Source organism: Acanthaster planci, linkage group LG02 (assembly GCF_054643075.1).
Source record: "Acanthaster planci isolate LZ-2023a linkage group LG02, COTS_SCS, whole genome shotgun sequence".
In the NCBI taxonomy this organism is placed as follows: domain Eukaryota; kingdom Metazoa; phylum Echinodermata; class Asteroidea; order Valvatida; family Acanthasteridae; genus Acanthaster; species Acanthaster planci.
In genome coordinates, this window is record NC_141778.1 from 22,388,329 (window position 1) to 22,407,531 (window position 19,203).

A 19,203-nucleotide genomic window follows, 5' to 3' on the forward strand; every position below is an offset into this window, starting at 1 on the left:
TTCTGTGATGCATTACCAAGCAGAGGAAATACTACAGTGCATGTGCTCTAGGCATGCATAGCACGCATAGCTGCGAACGACAGCACAAACTTCAAGAATGCTTTCATTCTTCAGCAACTCGAAGAATTTCAATCCCCGTTCTTTCGCAGAATTTCTGGTACATCCACCAATGACGCACAATTTCAGCATTATTATACATCATAAAAGAAAGGAGCACAAACTCTGAATGGAAAAGAAATAATGCAGCACAGTAGGCCCAGCCCACAGATCGATCCCCGGTACATGCACATGTTGTTCCATGTTTATGCACATGTACGTTTGTAGCGGAACCAGTCGTACCACAGATATCAGTTTCTGGAATTATATCGTACAAATTTCTTTTCTCAACAGCGTCGCCAGAGGTCAGATTGTGGAAATTTTTCATAAAACTGGAAGACACTGTTCACTAAACACAATAATAGTTAATTTAAAAACTGTTAAAACCGTTGTACATGTAGTTGGTCTTCCATATCTGGCCTTACCTTTGGAACCACAGGAGGTGGTCTGGGAAGCGGGAGGTGAGATCTGTTCAGCTGATGGGGCTGCGTCAAAGCTGGGGAGGTTTGCAAAGACATGGAAGTGGCAGGGTTGGGAAGGTGGTTGTGGGTCACAGCGTTGGTGCTGTGGTAGCCTCTCTGCTTGGCCCCCAGCTGGCCGTTGGCAGGGCCCTGTTGCCGGAGGGTGTGAGTGGGAAGACTGCTGCTGTTATTGGGAGCCTGCAACATGGTGGACAAATCAAATACTATTTGAGAACTCAGACCCAGCATCTTTTTAATCTACAGCAAGAATGTTCAGTGAAGGCTGAACCTATTGAGACAATCAAGGTCAACTTCTATGAGCATTTATATACATCCTAAAAATTCAAATATACACGTGCGCCAACACAACTTCAGCTTCAAGTTATCACATGCTAATTACAATGTCCAAAAAATTGTCAATTTCAACAGTTGAAACTTGACAAATCTTTTCACTTACCTATGACTTTTGTTTGCCCTAAAAAATAACAATATATCTTGAACAGTATTTCTTTTATAGTGTTTTGCAGGGTTGTGGCAATTATTTTAATATTTGGACATTTGATCGAATACTGCATATTTAAATATTTGTTTTTGAAATTAAATATTTGGAGGTGAAAATCATTGAAACATTAATGGAAAAATTAAATCGTATGGTTACAAAATTGCAAACTACAAGCATATTTCAAGGGTGTTACAATAAAGCTTAAAGTGCAACTGCAATCAATTTTTCTGAGACACAATTTTTCCAAGAACTCTATACTCTTTGCCAAAGTATGAAAACTTTTTTGCATTCCTCTGTGGTTAAACGCATTGAAAAGTGCACTTTTTAAATAACTTAAATTATCCATGCTTTCCAGGACAACTGAGGCAGCTGTTGCTGTGAAGTCATTGAAGGAAGTCATAGTTCAGTGCTTGGCTCTTTCTGTCAAAATTGTGAACCCAGAATATCTACATTTCAAAGAAAGGGATTGATGCTTGTTTATTGCTATGCCCACAATCAACAATGAATCAGCATAGCTGAGAAAATTTAGCCCAGCAAAATCTACAAAACTGCAGGACTTTTTTGTGTATGGCTTTGCTCCCTGAAATGACATTGCAGTTTTGCTCATGAATGTGAAAATGACAGCATAAACCAAAAACGCAGTACAACACCATTTAAATAGTGAAACAAAGGTTGAAAACAAGGTTAATATGGTCGATTCACAACAGTGTGCCTCCAACAGTTTGAAACGTGTTGGCGAATCACAATGCACGAAATCTGTTGACCCAATGTGCGTTTGGAAAGGGTCGCACATTTCGTGCACCGTGATTGGTCAATGCGTTGCAAACTCCTTAAAGGCACCTGTAATGCAAACATGTATGCCCAACAACAAAAATTAGTTTTCCCTAATTTTTTTTCTTTTATTAACACGGCCGTTTCACAATAGTGCACCACCAAGAGTTTGTGGTGCATTGGCCAATCACGGTGCGCGAAATCTGTCAACCAAATGCACATTTGGAAAGGGTTGAGAGATATCGGGCGTTATGATTGGCCAACACATTGCACACTCTTGGAGGCGCACTATTGTGAATCTCCCGTATTTACTGTATAAAAAATGAATATTTCATTTCTGGTTTTGTTGGGTACAAACTGAAAATTCACATTTTCACACTGACTACTTTGGTCCTAGAAACTGCATTTTTACAACACAGTAATCATCTGAGGTCTTCTATGTAACCTGTAATTTCATCTTCGTAATCTATACTTGGTATCCCAAAAGTACTGACAACACTGTTTTGAGCTGAATATGGACTGGCCTTTGAGATACATGAATAATAGTACTGATGAAAGAGAGCTGAGGTTTTAGATTGCTAATTAACGAAGTGAACAGGGCCCAATTTCATGGCGCTGCTGAACAGTCAGCAGAAAACTCGTGCTTACCATAGCAAAATATTTTAACTGTAAGCATTATTTCATGGTGGTACTTGGCATGGCTGTGCTTACAGTTGTGCACGCACAGAGATTTCCATAATTTCGCTGTTGCGTTAAGCAAATTTTTCCTCCAAGGTAAGAGTAGCTTTTGCTGTGCTGACTGCTTATGGTTTCCCAGAAATATGCCAAGACTCTGTTCATGTAAAATCGTGTGCTTAGCAGTCCTGTGAAATTGGGCCCGGACTGCAGCATTTGTAGAGCTTACTATTCTTGGTGTTGGGGGTTGTGCAACTGGTTGGACTCTGTGTTTGAAGGAATCCTTACAGCCTGGAGCTCCCATGTGTTTCTGCTCACAGCACGTCCACCACTTTGTGTTGTGGACGCCCGAGTGAAATCGGTTCTGCAAGGTTACATTATTTTTGCAAGCTGCGTGGGGGAGACCAAAAACATGACTTTCAATGGTACATTCTTGCAATCAAACTGCGAAGATGAATCGATCAAGACAGAGACAAATATGATGCTAGCTGACATAAGGGTAATGAACAGTCAATCTGACATGTTGAAGCTGCAAGAAAAACGAATTGAGAATGCATGTCTCAAGTCCGTTAACATGCTTGTTGATAGTCTTATGACATTTGACAAAAGTGACGATAATCGGACTAGTGTTGACAATATTGAGGACATCAGGGTCTTTGCATGATCCAACACAGACAAATCAGCTGGCACTCACTAGAGCTAAGGTATCTTGGACAATTTCACAAACTCTTTAGCAAATCTTAGGCAAAAGAAATCAAACGCACATGTCAACAATTTCATTCAATGATACCTATCCTTGTCAGGCTGTCAAGCAAGGCCAGAAATCAACAGGAAAAAACTGAGAGTATATCCAAAAAGAACATGTACCGAATGGGAAAATGTACAGTACATGTAAGTGGCTGATTTCAATTGAGAAGCAATTGCCTACATGTGCCTTACTGACAACTAAATGTAAATACCGGTATAACTTACCTATTTGTAAATCACTTAACCATTCTTTCTGCTCTTGTTTAGTCGACGCAAAGAAGTATAATGTGTAATCATCATAAGATATCTGTGACCAAATAAACCAAATAAAATTACGCATTGCATAAAATATCTTCACGAGAAAATTTTCTTCGGCTCTGTATCGGCATGTCTGCTTTGATGTACCAAGATTTGCTGAAACGTCTCTTTTCTTGCAAGCATGCATAAACCTGCTGCACTCTTCTTACCCGTTACCCATGAGTGTCTGAAAGATTACAACTACAGGAGGATTCAGGACGGTTAAATATCGTAATACGTTCCTGAGGTTTGGCTAACTCCTAAGGCGAATGCAAAAGAGAACAAAATTTGATCCATGAAACGTTTCCAGTGAATTTCCCATGAGTTGACTGCCTTAAACTTCTGCGAATTAGCAGAATTGATTATACACCACAATACTGCCGACATGTAGGTACAGTACATGTTCAGTATTTGCTTTCGCTGCAAATACATGTACATACATGCACAGTCTTAATGCATGTCTAGTACTGTATGACATTACGCTTGATTCACACATACAAACTACACCGTGTCCTGTGCTATTCACACACGTACAGTTTTCATGTAGATTAAAAGGAAAGGAAATCAAATCTGTTTTCATAAAGGAACATCCTGGACAAGCATACAAAATTGTATACACTGTATTGTAATCATGCTTTATTTGGCCAACAAGCACAACTTCCGATAGTACATGTACATGTTATTATTCCAGCCACGAGCATGTTTGACACAACAGTCTTTCTGTTGACAAGTGAAGGGACACTACACATGCTGAACGCATTGAAACAATACATAGCAGTCCTGGGCTGTGGAGCTTTAGAAAAAACCTTAATGAGATAGTTCACACATGATACACATGTGTACATGTACATGCCGCTGTTCTGCCTATGATGATGAAATGCACAATCCTGTATGACTTGAACAAGTCATCAACAGTTGTCAATACAGCCAATAGTGGTGTAAACATACATGTACGCGCACCGCGGGGTACTTGAACCTGGAGAGAGACTGTGTACATGTACTTTGTACAGTTACAGTATATGTACATTTACGTGCATGTTTGTATTCATTTCATCTCTTTTTCATTACGAAACAAGTAAATTTCAAGAACTGAAACTGAAATAGGATGACTGGCTGTTACAAAAACAAAAAAAAACAAATTTGGCATGCATGTACACTGTACATGAGGGTGAAGTTCACATGTGTGTATACAGTATGTACAAATATATGTCAATTACGATGGAAACGATAACCATCGGCACAAATCAAATTTAATTAAGGAAGTAAAGCGCCTTGCAGCCAGTTTTCAAACCAAACAGACTTGCATCCAAATGTGTTACATGTACATGTATCAGTACTTCAACTTCACAGCTCACAATTTTTTTAATTTCTGGTGAAAATTTCTCTTTGGAGAGGAAATGTACAAGTAAGGTACAATATGTGAACTCAATTTATGCAGAACTGTATCTTTTGTGGCTTTTGTGATCTTTTGTGACTTTGTTCCTCCATTCAATGAAGCTGCACAGGTTCAGGGTATGAACATGTATAGTACAGTACAAGTGTACTGTCCTAAAATAGCTAAAACTTCACAAAACCTACTGTTGGAGTTTGAGGGATTTGAGGGTAGTAAGGACTACATGTATATGTATGAGACCTGTCGATGGTGTGTGAACTACATGTACATGTACTCTTTAGAACAAGCGGACGACATGTACATACATAGCATTTGTGCACTGGCTTGCTCGCCCCTATTTACATTACACACCCAGTGTGGACACTCCTTTGTTTTTATGCAGTTAAGAAAACTTGGTGAAACTCCTCATTTTGCTTGAATCGGGAACATGTTTTTCAGCTGGATTTTTGTAAAAGGTTTCCTTGACTGTTCCTCTTCCTCTCACGACAGACGACCCTAACCCCCAAATGTCTCTAAACTTCTTTTTCAGAGAAGGGGAAATGTCCTGGGGACATGGGTAGGTCCACAGAACGTCTTCCATTTCTGCATCATGTAGACATCTTTTGTTCCCAAGTCCACACCAGGTATAAGGTAGCAACATATCGTGATATGTACAAACCAACAGGGCTTGAGATGAACACACCAGAACTTTGCATGCCATGTCCTTTTCACACAGTGCATTTGCTCATCACACTAGATACGCATATTTTTAGAGGATAATAAGGTTATTTGGGCCCAATTTCAAGGCGCTATTAACCGCAAGCAAAAAACTGGCGCTTACCGTAGCAGAAAATTCTGTGCCAAGGGCGAACGTATTTCACGGGTAAGCGAGGAATTTGGGCTTGGGTGCATGCGTATATCCTGTCACTAAAGGATTCTGTGCTTAAAAGGTTGGCACAGAATTTTCTGCTAGCATAGTTAGTATAGAATGGAGATTGTAAGCGGGCAATTCTGGGGTAAGCAGCGCCATGACATTAGGCCCTGTACTCATAACCTCTAGACAGCCAACATGTACATGTACCTGAATACCATTGGGCTTCTCCAGGGCAGAATCATCAACCTCCTCCACAACCTTGATATTACTGAAGTTTATGCGGCCCTTCTCTTTGCCTTGTTTCTGAAGAGGGTAACAACAAAGAGATACCAGTAATCTGTTAACTGCAAGAGAAAACAGCATCAGTTGCATAGCTGCATATTTATGTTCTAGCACCATGTACATTTAGAGGAACATCCATGTAGCAGGCTCCTCACAAATGTACAAATTTAAACAATAAAATTTAAGCTAACAGACCAAACAGTATTAGGGTAATTCCAGAAATTAGGGGCCCAAAAGGGTGACATTTTGGTGTAATTTTTGTTATTTGACATGGAAATATCACCGGAATTGAATTCAAACTATTACTATTTGGCAGGTCATTTGCATTAATTCGTCACTCTTGGAAATTAGAAAATGTGTTCTGAGCTTAGAAAATCATATGTCACATGTGACAGGGACAGGAAAAAAAATGGACCCCTAATTTCTGGAATTACCCACAACCAACACGTTCATTGAGATGGAAAATGATGAGAGCATTTTGCATCTTGTTGTAAACTTCAACATACGCACAGATAAGTGACACCATAGAATGTGCATGTACCGGTAAGCCATTCAGATGAGTGCCACCATAGAATGTGCATGTACCAGTAAGCCATTCAGATGAGTGCCACCATAGAATGTGCATGTACCGGTAAGCCATTCAGATGAGTGACACCATAGAATGTGAATGTACCGGTAAGCCATTCAGATGAGTGACACCATAGAATGTGCATGTACCAGTAAGCCATTCAGATGAGTGCCACCATAGAATGTGCATGTACCGGTAAGCCATTCAGATGAGTGCCACCATAGAATGTGCATGTACCGGTAAGCCATTCAGATGAGTGCCACCATAGAATGTGCATGTACCGGTAAGCCATTCAGATGAGTGACACCATAGAATGTGCATGTACCGGTAAGCCATTCAGATGAGTGCCACCATAGAATGTGCATGTACCGGTAAGCCATTCAGATGAGTGCCACCATAGAATGTGCATGTACCAGTAAGCCATTCAGATGAGTGCCACCATAGAATGTGCATGTACCGGTAAGCCATTCAGATGAGTGACACCATAGAATGTGAATGTACCGGTAAGCCATTCAGATGAGTGACACCATAGAATGTGCATGTACCGGTAAGCCATTCAGATGAGTGACACCATAGAATGTGCATGTACCGGTAAGCCATTCAGATGAGTGACACCATAGAATGTGCATGTACCGGTAAGCCATTCAGATGAGTGACACCATAGAATGTGCATGTACCGGTAAGCCATTCAGATGAGTGACACCATAGAATGTGCATGTACCGGTAAGCCATTCTGACACTACAAGGATGACGCATCCAAATTTCACACCCAAAACTGATGTTACATATACGTCATCACCAACGTACATGTACAAGCTGGTTAAGTCATCAACACCTGACATGGAAAAACATAATGTTAGGGGAGGCCCTCCTTCGGCAAATTTGTAAGGATAATTCTCCACTTGTGAAACATCACATTCATGACAATAACCAGTAACAACTTAAGAGAAGTTGGCAAATATGTAAAATGCATTTTAACTCACCTCTTTTGTTCCTTCATAGTAAGAAATGTCGTTTCTCGTCAAAATAAATACCCTCTGTCTGAAGTTGACGGGAGCCAGTTTCCGCTTGTTCTGCGATCGTTTCAGCATCTCCGATATGCGACATATCTCTTGTATTTCGTTGGCCATGTTAATTCATCCAATTGTCCAAAAAGGCACACAACTGTAGTGTGGGTCACAGTGGTCACTTCCGTTCCTCAGAATTGTGCCGAAGATTCAAGAGCACATGCGTGAAATTTTAATGCACGTGTAACACTGTAAGATGCTAAATGCATGTGCATTCAAAACACATGGGCACGTATACATGTGGTTCACCGACAAGTACCGGGCAGGCAATATCACCGTGTAACTTGACTTTCATCAATGTTGAAGAGTAATCATTCCATTGTCAATTTAAGCTGGGTTCACATGTGACGGTATCACCTTCTTTGCCACACAATGGCTGAGCACAATTTGTGACCGCCACATGTTACACCTACTGTGTACAGTGACACATTTGTGCAAGATGGATGACCATGAATACCGTTTCCCATACAGGAGGACAGAGTACATGTGGTTCAACCAGGAAATATCCTCTGAGATATAAACGTACGTATATTTAGCCAAGATCATGGAGAACAGCATACATGCTAATCAATTTCTCTGAAATATTTTTGTGCATAACAGGACAGCCGATGCAGCTTCAGGAAGACGATTGCTTGGATACCGTAGAATTCTAACCTGATTCAAGACATACGTAACTGTGCGAACATTTCCTGTACAGAGTGACCTGCAAATTCAATGACAAAACAATCACACAGTAATGCAAGAATAGTAGTATTAATACCAGACAGATATTGAATCGATCTTCAACTTCCACGTGTATATCGTGTAATTTTGTGACTTTTAATGGAATATGCCTCAACAATATTTGTCAAAACATAATCACTTTATGTAAACTGTAAAAAGATCACAAAGGAAATTCACAAGGAACCGTCCACAAAAGAAATTTTGACTGACACCATGCAATCAAAAGCCCAAAACCCTCGTGAAAAGTTGCAGGCTTCCTAGAAACAGCACACCTGTCTGTGCACTGGAGCATTTACCGTTACATGGTTAAATATATATTTTACTTCCTTTTAAGTTGAAATACTGCATGATGCTAATGTCCACATGTAAAGGCAGTGCATGTGCGCATTTGTACTTACATGAATATTTCAAATTCTATTTTATTTGCATTCATTTATCCTAATTTTCCAAAGAAGATTTTGGCTGATAAAACCAAAAAGTTGGACAGGGGTAGTCTGACCAAAATGAAGTTTCTGCTTTACTTTATTTTCGACTTGAAGTTGAGTTAAGGAGGAGATTTCACAGTTAACCCATCGGGAATGGTTCATATGTACAAGCAGGTTCTAATCTGAGCTCTCAACATCAGAATGTATCGTACATGTGCGGGAGCGTAAATTTGAGGATTTCAGCCACTTGCTCCTGCTAATTTCAAGTCCTGAAGTGTCATATGGGGGTCTCTCTGGTCACGTCTGAAGTCTCAAGTCACTGAGGTGCTGGTGCGTCCTCTTTTAAGTCAAGTTTCAGGCCCTTGTGCATATGGTCCGGTGGAGAATCCTTGGAATTATCTGAAATGAGTCTCAAGTCTCGTGGGCTGTCTCGAGTATTCAAGTTTTCAAGTTCTTTACATCATCTCGGATATATATGTAGATTAAAGAGGTAGGGAAAGGAAAACCTTGTTTCCTCAACTGTAACCTTTAAACAAGACGTGACAAGACGATCTTCCAAAATTAACATGAAAAAATGGAATACTTTTCGCATTTATGATCAAAAAAATGGGCTGCCATGAGTCCCTTTTTCACTGATTTCAGAAACATTCAATATGTATGAACCACTTTGCACCGGGTTCAATTAAAAAGGCCGTGCACAAATACGAGTGTTTTTCATGATTTTCCATTTTCAAAGGGCAACATCTATTGACGTACGTTCAGCCAGGCCTGCTGCCTTGTAAAGAGCGCCCAGATTGAGCAGTGTTGCATAATTTTCTTTTGTTCTCAAAACTAGGGCAATGGGGCCAGATTAGCGTGCAGCGGCATTGTGTTGTTCAGCACTGCAATGCTGGAGAGCTTTTGTCCGTGGTTGCAATCCTTCATTTTGAATTCCACAAATAGGGGTATAGTGTTTCAAACCAGAACGGCAAAGCCACCATGGCTCGCTGCTTCTTATGAATTTGAATTTCTTTCCAGCAATAGCAGCTTGTTAAGAGACATCCAAGTTATATAAATGAAGTCCACCCTGTTCTGTAATGCACTATTCTGTCATCAGGGTAATTAAATTCTGTCTTCCAAGGGACAGCCTACCCAGATCATGGAGGAAGGACGCAGAAGGAGTTACAACTATGGCACATCAAAGTGCTCAATGATTATCGCCGCCTGGTCTGACGAACAATAGTAAACATTCCAAAAATGCCTGATTACTGCCTGCAGCTTAGCCGGACAAGTGGGGCCAGTAACGTCCTAGCAATATTTGTGGATTTTTTTTGCAATTAATTGCAACTTGTTGCAGTGACCGGGAAATAGAAAGAAGATATCTAGCATTAGATTTTCTTTTGCCGTTGTGAATAGATTTTTTAAAAAGATTTCGATTCACTTTCCCATTATTCATGCAATATTTGTAATTTTATTTTGTCACTCCGAAACATCAGTTTTCAAAGTCTTTCTACGTCTGTCCTGTGGTGGTCAACGACATGTTGACCACCACAGGACACTTAAATTCACGAAAAACAAAATGCACCATTTCATCAAAAGGAGTGATCATGAAATCTCATAAAATAAGTTTTTGGGTAAATTCAGGAATAAAAATGATTCAAATAAAACACAAGATTTTATAAACAAGTTGGTTATCTATTCCAAAAATAAGTCCAGAAGAAAGCGTTTGATATGGGCAGTAACTGCACATGAACACCTGAACACTTACGGCACATGGCCTAATACAAGCAACTGCGCAAGCATTAAATTAGATGTTGTTGTCAGATCATACCAAGCACCAACGATGGCATGAATATTCAACTTTCTATACTGCAGTACACAACTTTTTAAGGATGCACATTACCAGCGAAAAATTGCAGCGATGATCATGGGGTACAAAAGGGGCTTATGGTTGTGAAACAGGTGGTGTGTAGCAAGCATTCGCTGCGCTCTGGCTATGGACGTACCGGGCATAACAGAAAGCGGTAATTGGCCAGATGTTGTAGCCCGGGCAGTTCAAACTCCTCAGTCCTTCCTCCATGCCCAGATGACCACGGCAAAGGACAAAAAATGTCCTATTTTATTTCCCTTTCATACAGATTATGCAATTATATCCCGAAAAGTAAATCAACAAAGACCACCAACAAGGGAGATAAGCATACAAAGGCTTCATAGTTCTTTACAGGAAAGAGGAATGACTAAAGAATGTGGGTCCAGTACAGTCAGACTAGACCTGGACGACTAGATATATAAGCAGTGCACTTGTGAGTTTGATGGATGGTGCATAATTAAAATTCCCCCAAAGTACAGTTTTCCATTTTGCATCCATCCCCAGCATCCTATCCTCTACAATTCTACCCCCCATCATCCCATATCTACCATGTCTACTTTGACTCCACCCCTAATCCCATCTATCTCCAATCCTACATCCACCTTATCTTTCTATCCATATCCTACTCAACCCCATCATCTGTCCATCTCCTTTGTCCATCTCCTTTGTCCACCTCCTTTGTCCCACATTATCATCTGATTCATATCCTACTCCACCTCCATCTCATCATCCCATTCATCTCCTACTCTGTCCCTCCCCATCATCCTATCCATCTCCTACTCTGTCCCCTCCCCATCATCCTATCCATCTCCTACTCTGTCCCTCCCCATCATCCTATCCATCTCCTACTCTGTCCCCTCCCCATCATCCTATCCATTTCCTACTCTGTCCCTCCCCATCATCCTATCCATCTCCTACTCTGTCCCCTCCCCATCATCCTATCCATCTCCTACTCTGTCCCTCCCCATCATCCTATCCATCTCCTACTCTATCCCCTCCCCATCATCCTATCCATCTCCTACTCTGTCCCTCCCCATCATCCTATCCATCTCCTACTCTGTCCCTCCCCATCATCCTATCCATCTCCTACTCTGTCCCTCCCCATCATCCTATCCATCTCCTACTCTGTCCCTCCCCATCATCCTATCCATCTCCTACTCTGTCCCCTCCCCATCATCCTATCCATCTCCTACTCTGTCCCTCCCCATCATCCTATCCATCTCCTACTCTGTCCCTCCCCATCATCCTCTCCACCTCCTACTCTGTCCCCTCCCCATCATCCTATCCATCTCCTACTCTGTCCCCTCCCCATCATCCTATCCATCTCCTACTCTGTCCCCTCCCCATCATCCTATCCATCTCCTACTCAACCCCCTCCCCATCATCCTATCCATCTCCTACTCTGTCCCCTCCCCATCATCCTATCCATCTCCTACTCTGTCCCTCCCCATCATCCTATCCATCTCCTACTCTGTCCCTCCCCATCATCCTATCCATCTCCTACTCTGTCCCCTCCCCATCATCCTATCCATCTCCTACTCTGTCCCTCCCCATCATCCTATCCATCTCCTACTCTGTCCCTCCCCATCATCCTATCCATCTCCTACTCTGTCCCTCCCCATCATCCTATCCATCTCCTACTCTGTCCCTCCCCATCATCCTATCCATCTCCTACTCTGTCCCTCCCCATCATCCTATCCATCTCCTACTCTGTCCCCTCCCCATCATCCTATCCATCTCCTACTCCGTCCCCTCCCCATCATTCCCTTCACTTCTTACTCTGGCTGTCCCATCATCCCACTAATCCAGCCCCAACCATTACGCCAACCTTATCCAGCATTTCATCCACTTTCTACAGACATGTACCTTGTCCCCATGATCCTCCTCCTACAGGTACCCCTGTAGTCCCTCCCCATCCCTTACATTTTTCCCATATACAGTAAACACATGTTTGTACAATGTACAGTACATATGTGTCTTAACACTGTCTACACATGTACATTACAGGAGTGCTCAGTACATATGTATACATGTACATGTATGTACTACAGGGTACATGTAAGTACACAATACACTAAAAACATTAACATTTAACTTTTATAACTTTTCATTAAATTCATAAACTATGCAAAGCATTGATGCCATATGAGACTATTTTTAAATACTGATGGAATTCCAAGAGGAAGCAAACAAGCACTCAATGGCACATTTTAACACCAATGTGGCTACAAGGAAAACCTTTAACATTTGACGACGGCCGGAGAGACGGACGGACAGAAGACGGAAATTGGTATTACATAGGCTCCCATTTGCTTCACAGCTTGCCAAAAAAGTACTGATTACCTCCGCTACTGACCACTGAAAAAATGGGACCATCCTAGCTGCTGCTGTGACCTGGAAACACACATTGGGCGAGACGCGCGACATGTGCTGCACCATGTGTGATGTTATCCCCCACCACCGAAAATGGTCAAGCCAAGACGCGGAACATGCACAGTCAATGGTGGGCTCAACGCATGCGGAGTCTGATAAACACGAACAGCATAAATGGAGCGACAGCCAACCGGTGGAAACGAGGAATTGGTTTTCAAAAATACTCAGTCTTGTGCTCTGAAACTTTTGTTATCCCCTGTTTAGGAGGTACAGATTAGCCTAAGCAGGTATGCTGACAGGGTAAAATTTGATATAATAGCTTTCTTATGGCTGTGCATCATTTCATAACAAAAATTTGATTCCAAAACCCCATAGCTTGATAGCATTACGACGCCATGTAAACCTTGTCTCCTCTAAGTCACATGGAGAATCACAGAGTTAGTGACTTAAAGTTCTGGAAGTAGGGCCTAATTGAGAAGGGTCAATACTCAATATGGTCACCAAAATGCTACGCCTGACTTAGTCTGAGCATGGAGTATTTATGCAGGCCAGGGCATCCTGGGTTCATGCCCAAATATACATGTAATGGTAGTCAGTGTGACAATGTCCAAATATTTTTTTAAAAGGCAATTTATAGGGTCCCAGTTACTCAGACCATGGAGGAAGGATTGATAAAGACATACCGGCATCACGTCACATCCTCAGTCATTGGCAGTATTCAGGTATTTACTATTTTAGGCCTTATTTTTATAAGTTATGACGTTTAGTTGTTTACTGACCGTAAATAACATTGGCATAGCATTTTACTTACATGTAAGTACTTTCTTGAATGAGTGAATACTGACACCCTCTCAAAGTGTAAACGGCGATGATCTGATGATTCTTCAATGATACAAAGATGTAAAAATCAGTATATAACACCCGTTTCTCGTACCTGTGTGCACACCATCGAGTTTAAGCCGTGTCGGAACTTAGGTTTTGGCTAGGCTAGGCTGCGGCTGACAACATACAACACGAGCGCGCCTGAGCTGAGTACGCGTCGAGTGGCTGCGAAGACTTCCCACAGACATGCGTGTCCCTTACGGCAAGCTGAAGCCGCAGCCGAGACACTATTTTTGTTACAAGGCTGCAACCTGTAGCGCTGACCATGTACCAGGAAGTGCAATAGAATACCCTTTATCTTCCACAAAATTTGTAAGTAAAAAAAATACAAGCGATCATTTCTACATGTACAGTTAGCAAATACCATGTTTGGATATTTTTAAATAAGTACTCAATCATTTATTATTCAATAAACTTTAAATAAACGAGATAAAGGTTTCATTTGAAGTTGTAATCGTGCACGAAGCCAATGGATATTTTTCTAGGAATTTAAATGGACCAACCGAGCATCTATGTACATGGTGCAGGGTGCACTCGCATGCGCACAGGGCATGAAGGATTCATTGCAACGAGTGAGGGCAGTGTTTAATTTTCCTATACCCTATGGGTGCAGTGTCCCAATTCAAGGAAAATTCTCCGCCGGGCCGAGGCGCAGAAAAAGTACCCCCCAGAGATTGTTTCAAAAAGAGGGGTCTGTTTGGGCCAGGAAATGGTGGAATTGTGTCAGTATGGCCCAGGATCATCTCTGTAGATTCAGGGGCACCCATCTGGGGGCAAAGCAGACAAAAATGGGATTGAAAATTAGTCAGAAGAGCCCCAGGAAGGTGAGGGATGTCATTTGAAAAATGGCCGCTGGGAGGGCTTGGCAACATTCACTTTTTGGGGGGTGAGTTTGTTTTGGGCGGATAATTAAAAAATTCATTGGTTAACCTACTAAAAATTGAAAATCAAATGAAATCTGAAGGACCAAACAGCACATTGATTTTTGTTTGAGAGGCCTCAGGGACTTCAGTTGCCTGCCATGGGGCTCCAAACTTGGTTGATTTTACACTATTTTCAATGGAGCTTGAATTAGTTCAGTGCACCCCTATGTTATTTATGTTGATATATGCGAGCGCGAGCATGCAATGATTCATGCACTGATATGATGCAGTCTTCATTTTGGTAAGTTGAGCACCAGAAAAAAGGAAACAAAATTATGAAAGTGTACCATGGAGGAATATAAGTCCTCTTAGTTGTCATTTGATCAGAAGTTTGTCCACAGTCGATGTTTTTGTGTGTTTTGTAAGTAATAGTTCAGATAAGCCCCCGGATGCGCGGATAACACTAGCATTGACTAGGCCAGGGAGTAGGGGCCCTGTGCACATAAAGTTAATTATTAAGCATCACAGTCTTAAGAATTGTCCAACTCATCACTAAAATTTTGTTTATGTTGGGCTCGATTACTCGATCATTGAGTGATCATAGTAATTAGGCCTAGTTGATCTTATTGCATGATTCTGCCACTGTTTTTGAAGATTGTTTCTAAAAAGGGAAACTAAAGTTGGAGATTTCACACAGGATTGACCAGTAGTACTGTTTGGCCTGAAGTGACTGGGTGATTGTGTAGATTGGCTGATCTTGTCCAACATCAATTTACATGTACATGGTTTGGGTCCTTTTTAATGTATTGGTGTTTATGTGTGGTGCAGTCAGTAGACCTGCACAATCACTTGATTTTTGCTTAAAAAATCGTATCACACAATCTGCCGACAATTCCACCATCAGCCAGTTGCCTTTTCTTTTTCTACTTTACAGTTAAAGAAGATTTTTTTTTAAAGGGGAGCAAAATTGGCACTTTTAAACAGGACTGACTGATAGCACAATGTCATATGCAGCCAGAAATGAGACAGCCAAATCCGCACGGTCTTCCTTGTAGCACCACTACACTGCTGCAGAACTGAGCATGCGCATTAACAAGCAGAAGTTCACAGGTACGCTGTGAAAGCACATATATCCGCGTACGTGTAAAACAGAACAGAACACCTGCGAAACTTTATTGCACGCTTTCCTCTGACATGTCTGACTCACGTGTAGCACTGTGTAGCAGCGGGTTTGTGCACAAGTCAATGGTGTAGCACTTTTTGGCTACATGCCGCGGCCCCTTCCTTTTTCATTTTCCCGTGTAGCACTGTGTAGCACCTGGTTTGTGCACAAGTCTATTGTGTAGCACCTTTTTGCTACACGCCGCAGCCCCTTACTTTTCGTGGGTCTTCGTCTAGCACTGTGTTGCATTAGTGTGCACTTGAAGGTCTGGTTCTTAGACCATCCGATCGGCTGTGCCTATATCCTGTTGCGTATCACCTGACTAAACATTCCGTGTAGTATGTAGCACTGCTACACACACAGGTTCTGTCTTCTTCGGTCTCATTTCTGGCTTGGTATAATTTCTGAAGTATTGTTACCTAAAACTGGTTACCTTTTAGCGATAATCAAGCCTCTCTTTCCTTGCAGAATTTGCATGCACAGCCTGATCAAGTGACTGCTATGAAATGGCGGAATCCCAAAATGTGAGCTCTCTGCCCCTGCCGCCAATGCAGTATGTGAACAATTACACCGATGAGAGGGTGAAAAATGGCACAGCACCCAAACCGCCTACACCAGTGAGTGAAAACTACAACATGTTTGGGGCTGTCTTTACCCCTGACGATGTCATTATCAGGTCCTTGGAGTCGCAGAATCTGCGACGCCTCCACCCCAAGGTCTTTGACCATAGAAAGGAGCTGAAGAAGATCAACCATTCCATCCTCTTCAACTTCCTGGATATGCTGGACGTGCTGGTGGTGGCGCCTGGCAGCAAGAAGCGGGAGGAGAAAATCGAGGACATCAAACTGCTATTCATACACATGCACCACCTCATCAACGAGTTCCGCCCCCACCAGGCCCGAGAGACACTGCGCGTCATGATGGAGGTGCAGAAGCGGCAGCGGCTGGAGGCGGCCGAACGCTTCCAGAAGCACCTAGAGAAGGTGACAGAGATCCTGCAGAGCTGCTTCGGGTCGCTGCCGGACAACATGGGGCACATCGACAGTAAGATTGCTGCGAGGATGGAGCCCCAGGCAGAAGAGGTCAGCAAAGCAACCGAGGGAGATTCTGCCGAGAAGCAGGATGAAGCAAATGGTCAAAAGGAGCTGGAGGTCTCCTTTTACCACAAGGACAAGCTGATGTGTAATCTCGTGGACTCAATATGAGTGGATATAAAACAAACTGGAGTAGGAATCAAGACTTGCGTACACAGTGTACACACATGTACTTTAGTGAAAGATGGTCTTTTCAGAACATGTTGACCATAGATAGCAACAGATCTGTTAAAACTATAAAAATAATACTCAGGCCTTTCACCTGAAGGAGCAACATTCATGTATAGATTTGTATTACATAAATTAGAAACCAGGATGACTCTAGTTGCCAAGTGCATTTTTATACAGTATTATGTACATACATGTACAGTACATGACTTAGAACCTGGACTGACCCTGCAACATTCCCTTCAGAAGTGAGTTATACATGTATATCAAATATGGAAAGCTGCCATTACTTCATAGCTACTACTAACCAAGCAAGGGCGGTGTATAGGTTTCCCAGTGGTCCTTTTCACTGATAAATTCAATATAATACACGCATGTGCATAAATAGCCATTGCAGCAAAAAGCATGAGCGGCCCATTGATACATGACAGGGGCACAGACATTGTGGTCATTGACTCTCAGATTCTGACAGTGCTTTTCACTTCTGTATTCAGGAAGCCCTGTAATATTGCCAGTGCTACAGCTTTCTTGTTTATAAGGGTTTTATGAGGCACAAAATAAAGAATAAAAAACTTTGCCCTTGTGCTTAGCCTACGATGTCAAAAGAAAGTATAAGGGCTCCATTCTAAATACCAGTGTGTACAATAAACAGCCTTGAGATTCAGGGTACCATGCACCACTATAGTTAGCATTTTGCACATGTGTACAGGGACCAGCGTTATTTCTAAACTGCAGCCTTGTCGCTGTCGGAGGCTTTAATTCCTGACCTACAAATCACTTGTAGGCATATGGTGTTCAAAAATAAAGAAAATACTTTCCCAAAAGTTAAATTTTGTAGTAGCAAGTTGTCGCTCTTTTACTTGGCTAACAACTTCAAAGTGAAAAACCGTCAGAGTGACACATGGATTTAAAGTTGGAATTTGAAAACCCACAATTCAGACTGTGCGAAATTAGTACATTGTACCCTGACATATCTCACATCTCTTCTTTGAGCTCATGCAGAAAGGAGACCTATGGACTTACTGATTTCTGTTGACCTTTTGCACTTGCACTTGATACTTTTAACTCTTAATTTTGTGCTCCATGAATCCCTCTTAGACAGAATGCAACAGTTCTAATGATTTTAGAGAGTTTTCTCTAATAGAAAAAACCATGAAACTATCTGCAGGACCTTCAAGAAAATGGCAGTAGAATTTCTACCCCAGTACATGTTTAATGGGCTACTCACACTATTTGCCACCATGGCCATACAGGTGCAGTGTATATGCACACACGTGCATAATCATGAATTTATTAATAAAAATTCTGGGAGTCCTGCACAATATTATGCATATGCATTTGTGCACATCATGTAGAACTTTCATGAATTCATAGTTTTATTGAACTGGCAAATAACAAATTTCATTTTCTCTTCACACTAAAGTGAAAGCATGCTTGACCTATTCATGTGTTATCTCTAAATGAAATTGCACTTGATTCATTTGATAGTCTTAACAAATTGAACAAAGCATGCTTGGGTCAAGTTTGGAGTCAAGTTCAAATCCACCTTTCATTCTCTATTTTGAGCCTGTTTGTATCCTGTTTCAGCTAACAAGCTGAATTTCTACAGCAAAATTGTGTTTGAAATGTAAGTGTATATGCCTCGGCATGCACATGTACCTGTCATTCCTGCAATCATGGAATTATTCATCATTTTTTAATCCCCTTGGCCCATTTGGTGAAAGACTGTCTGAACATTAAACAGCAAGTGGCATGTTCCCCCAATTTTTTCTCCGTGTTTGTATTGTTCTTTTGGTTTTCTCTAATTCTTGTTTCAGGAACTGTATGTGTAGGGGGAAGTCAGAGAGACACATGACAAAATGATTTGGGTCATTTGTTAAGAGGGATATTCGAACTGCATATGTCACATCTGCCTAATAACTGCACTTGTATGCTGATTCGCACAACTCGTT

At 41.6% G+C, this 19,203-nt stretch overlaps 2 protein-coding genes across 5 annotated transcripts in view; one reads left to right on the forward strand and one right to left on the reverse strand.

Annotated features, from left to right (window-relative positions):
• Window positions 1–14,153, reverse strand: part of LOC110976111 (tyrosine-protein kinase TXK-like) — a 34,141-nt gene extending 19,988 nt beyond the window's left edge. The window contains exons 1-6 of one of the 2 annotated variants that reach the window (XM_087131227.1): window positions 14,017–14,153; window positions 7,629–8,415; window positions 6,003–6,098; window positions 3,478–3,559; window positions 2,735–2,895; window positions 522–755 (exon numbers count right to left, since the gene is read on the reverse strand). In XM_087131227.1, the coding sequence (XP_086987353.1) occupies window positions 522–755; window positions 2,735–2,895; window positions 3,478–3,559; window positions 6,003–6,098; window positions 7,629–7,775 (720 nt within the window). In that variant the 5' untranslated portion in view covers window positions 7,776–8,415; window positions 14,017–14,153. Of the gene's footprint in view, window positions 1–521; window positions 756–2,734; window positions 2,896–3,477; window positions 3,560–6,002; window positions 6,099–7,628; window positions 8,416–13,893 lie in introns of both variants that reach the window. The other variant, XM_022229120.2, reaches the window with a different exon arrangement.
• Window positions 14,154–14,639: 486 nt separating this feature from the next.
• On the forward strand, window positions 14,640–19,015 carry med7 (mediator complex subunit 7). Of its 3 annotated transcripts, none has more exons than XM_022229332.2 (2): window positions 14,640–15,128; window positions 16,458–19,015. In XM_022229332.2, exon 2 carries the CDS (start codon window positions 16,496–16,498, stop codon window positions 17,192–17,194), a length of 699 nt encoding a protein of 232 aa, XP_022085024.1. In that variant the 5' UTR covers window positions 14,640–15,128; window positions 16,458–16,495; the 3' UTR covers window positions 17,195–19,015. The 3 variants fall into 3 exon arrangements, with proteins under 3 accessions (XP_022085024.1, XP_022085026.1, XP_022085025.1); XM_022229334.2 differs by having other exon boundaries at window positions 15,113–15,248; XM_022229333.2 differs by lacking the exon at window positions 14,640–15,128 and adding an exon at window positions 15,298–15,937.
• The last annotated feature ends 188 nt before the right edge of the window (window positions 19,016–19,203 follow it).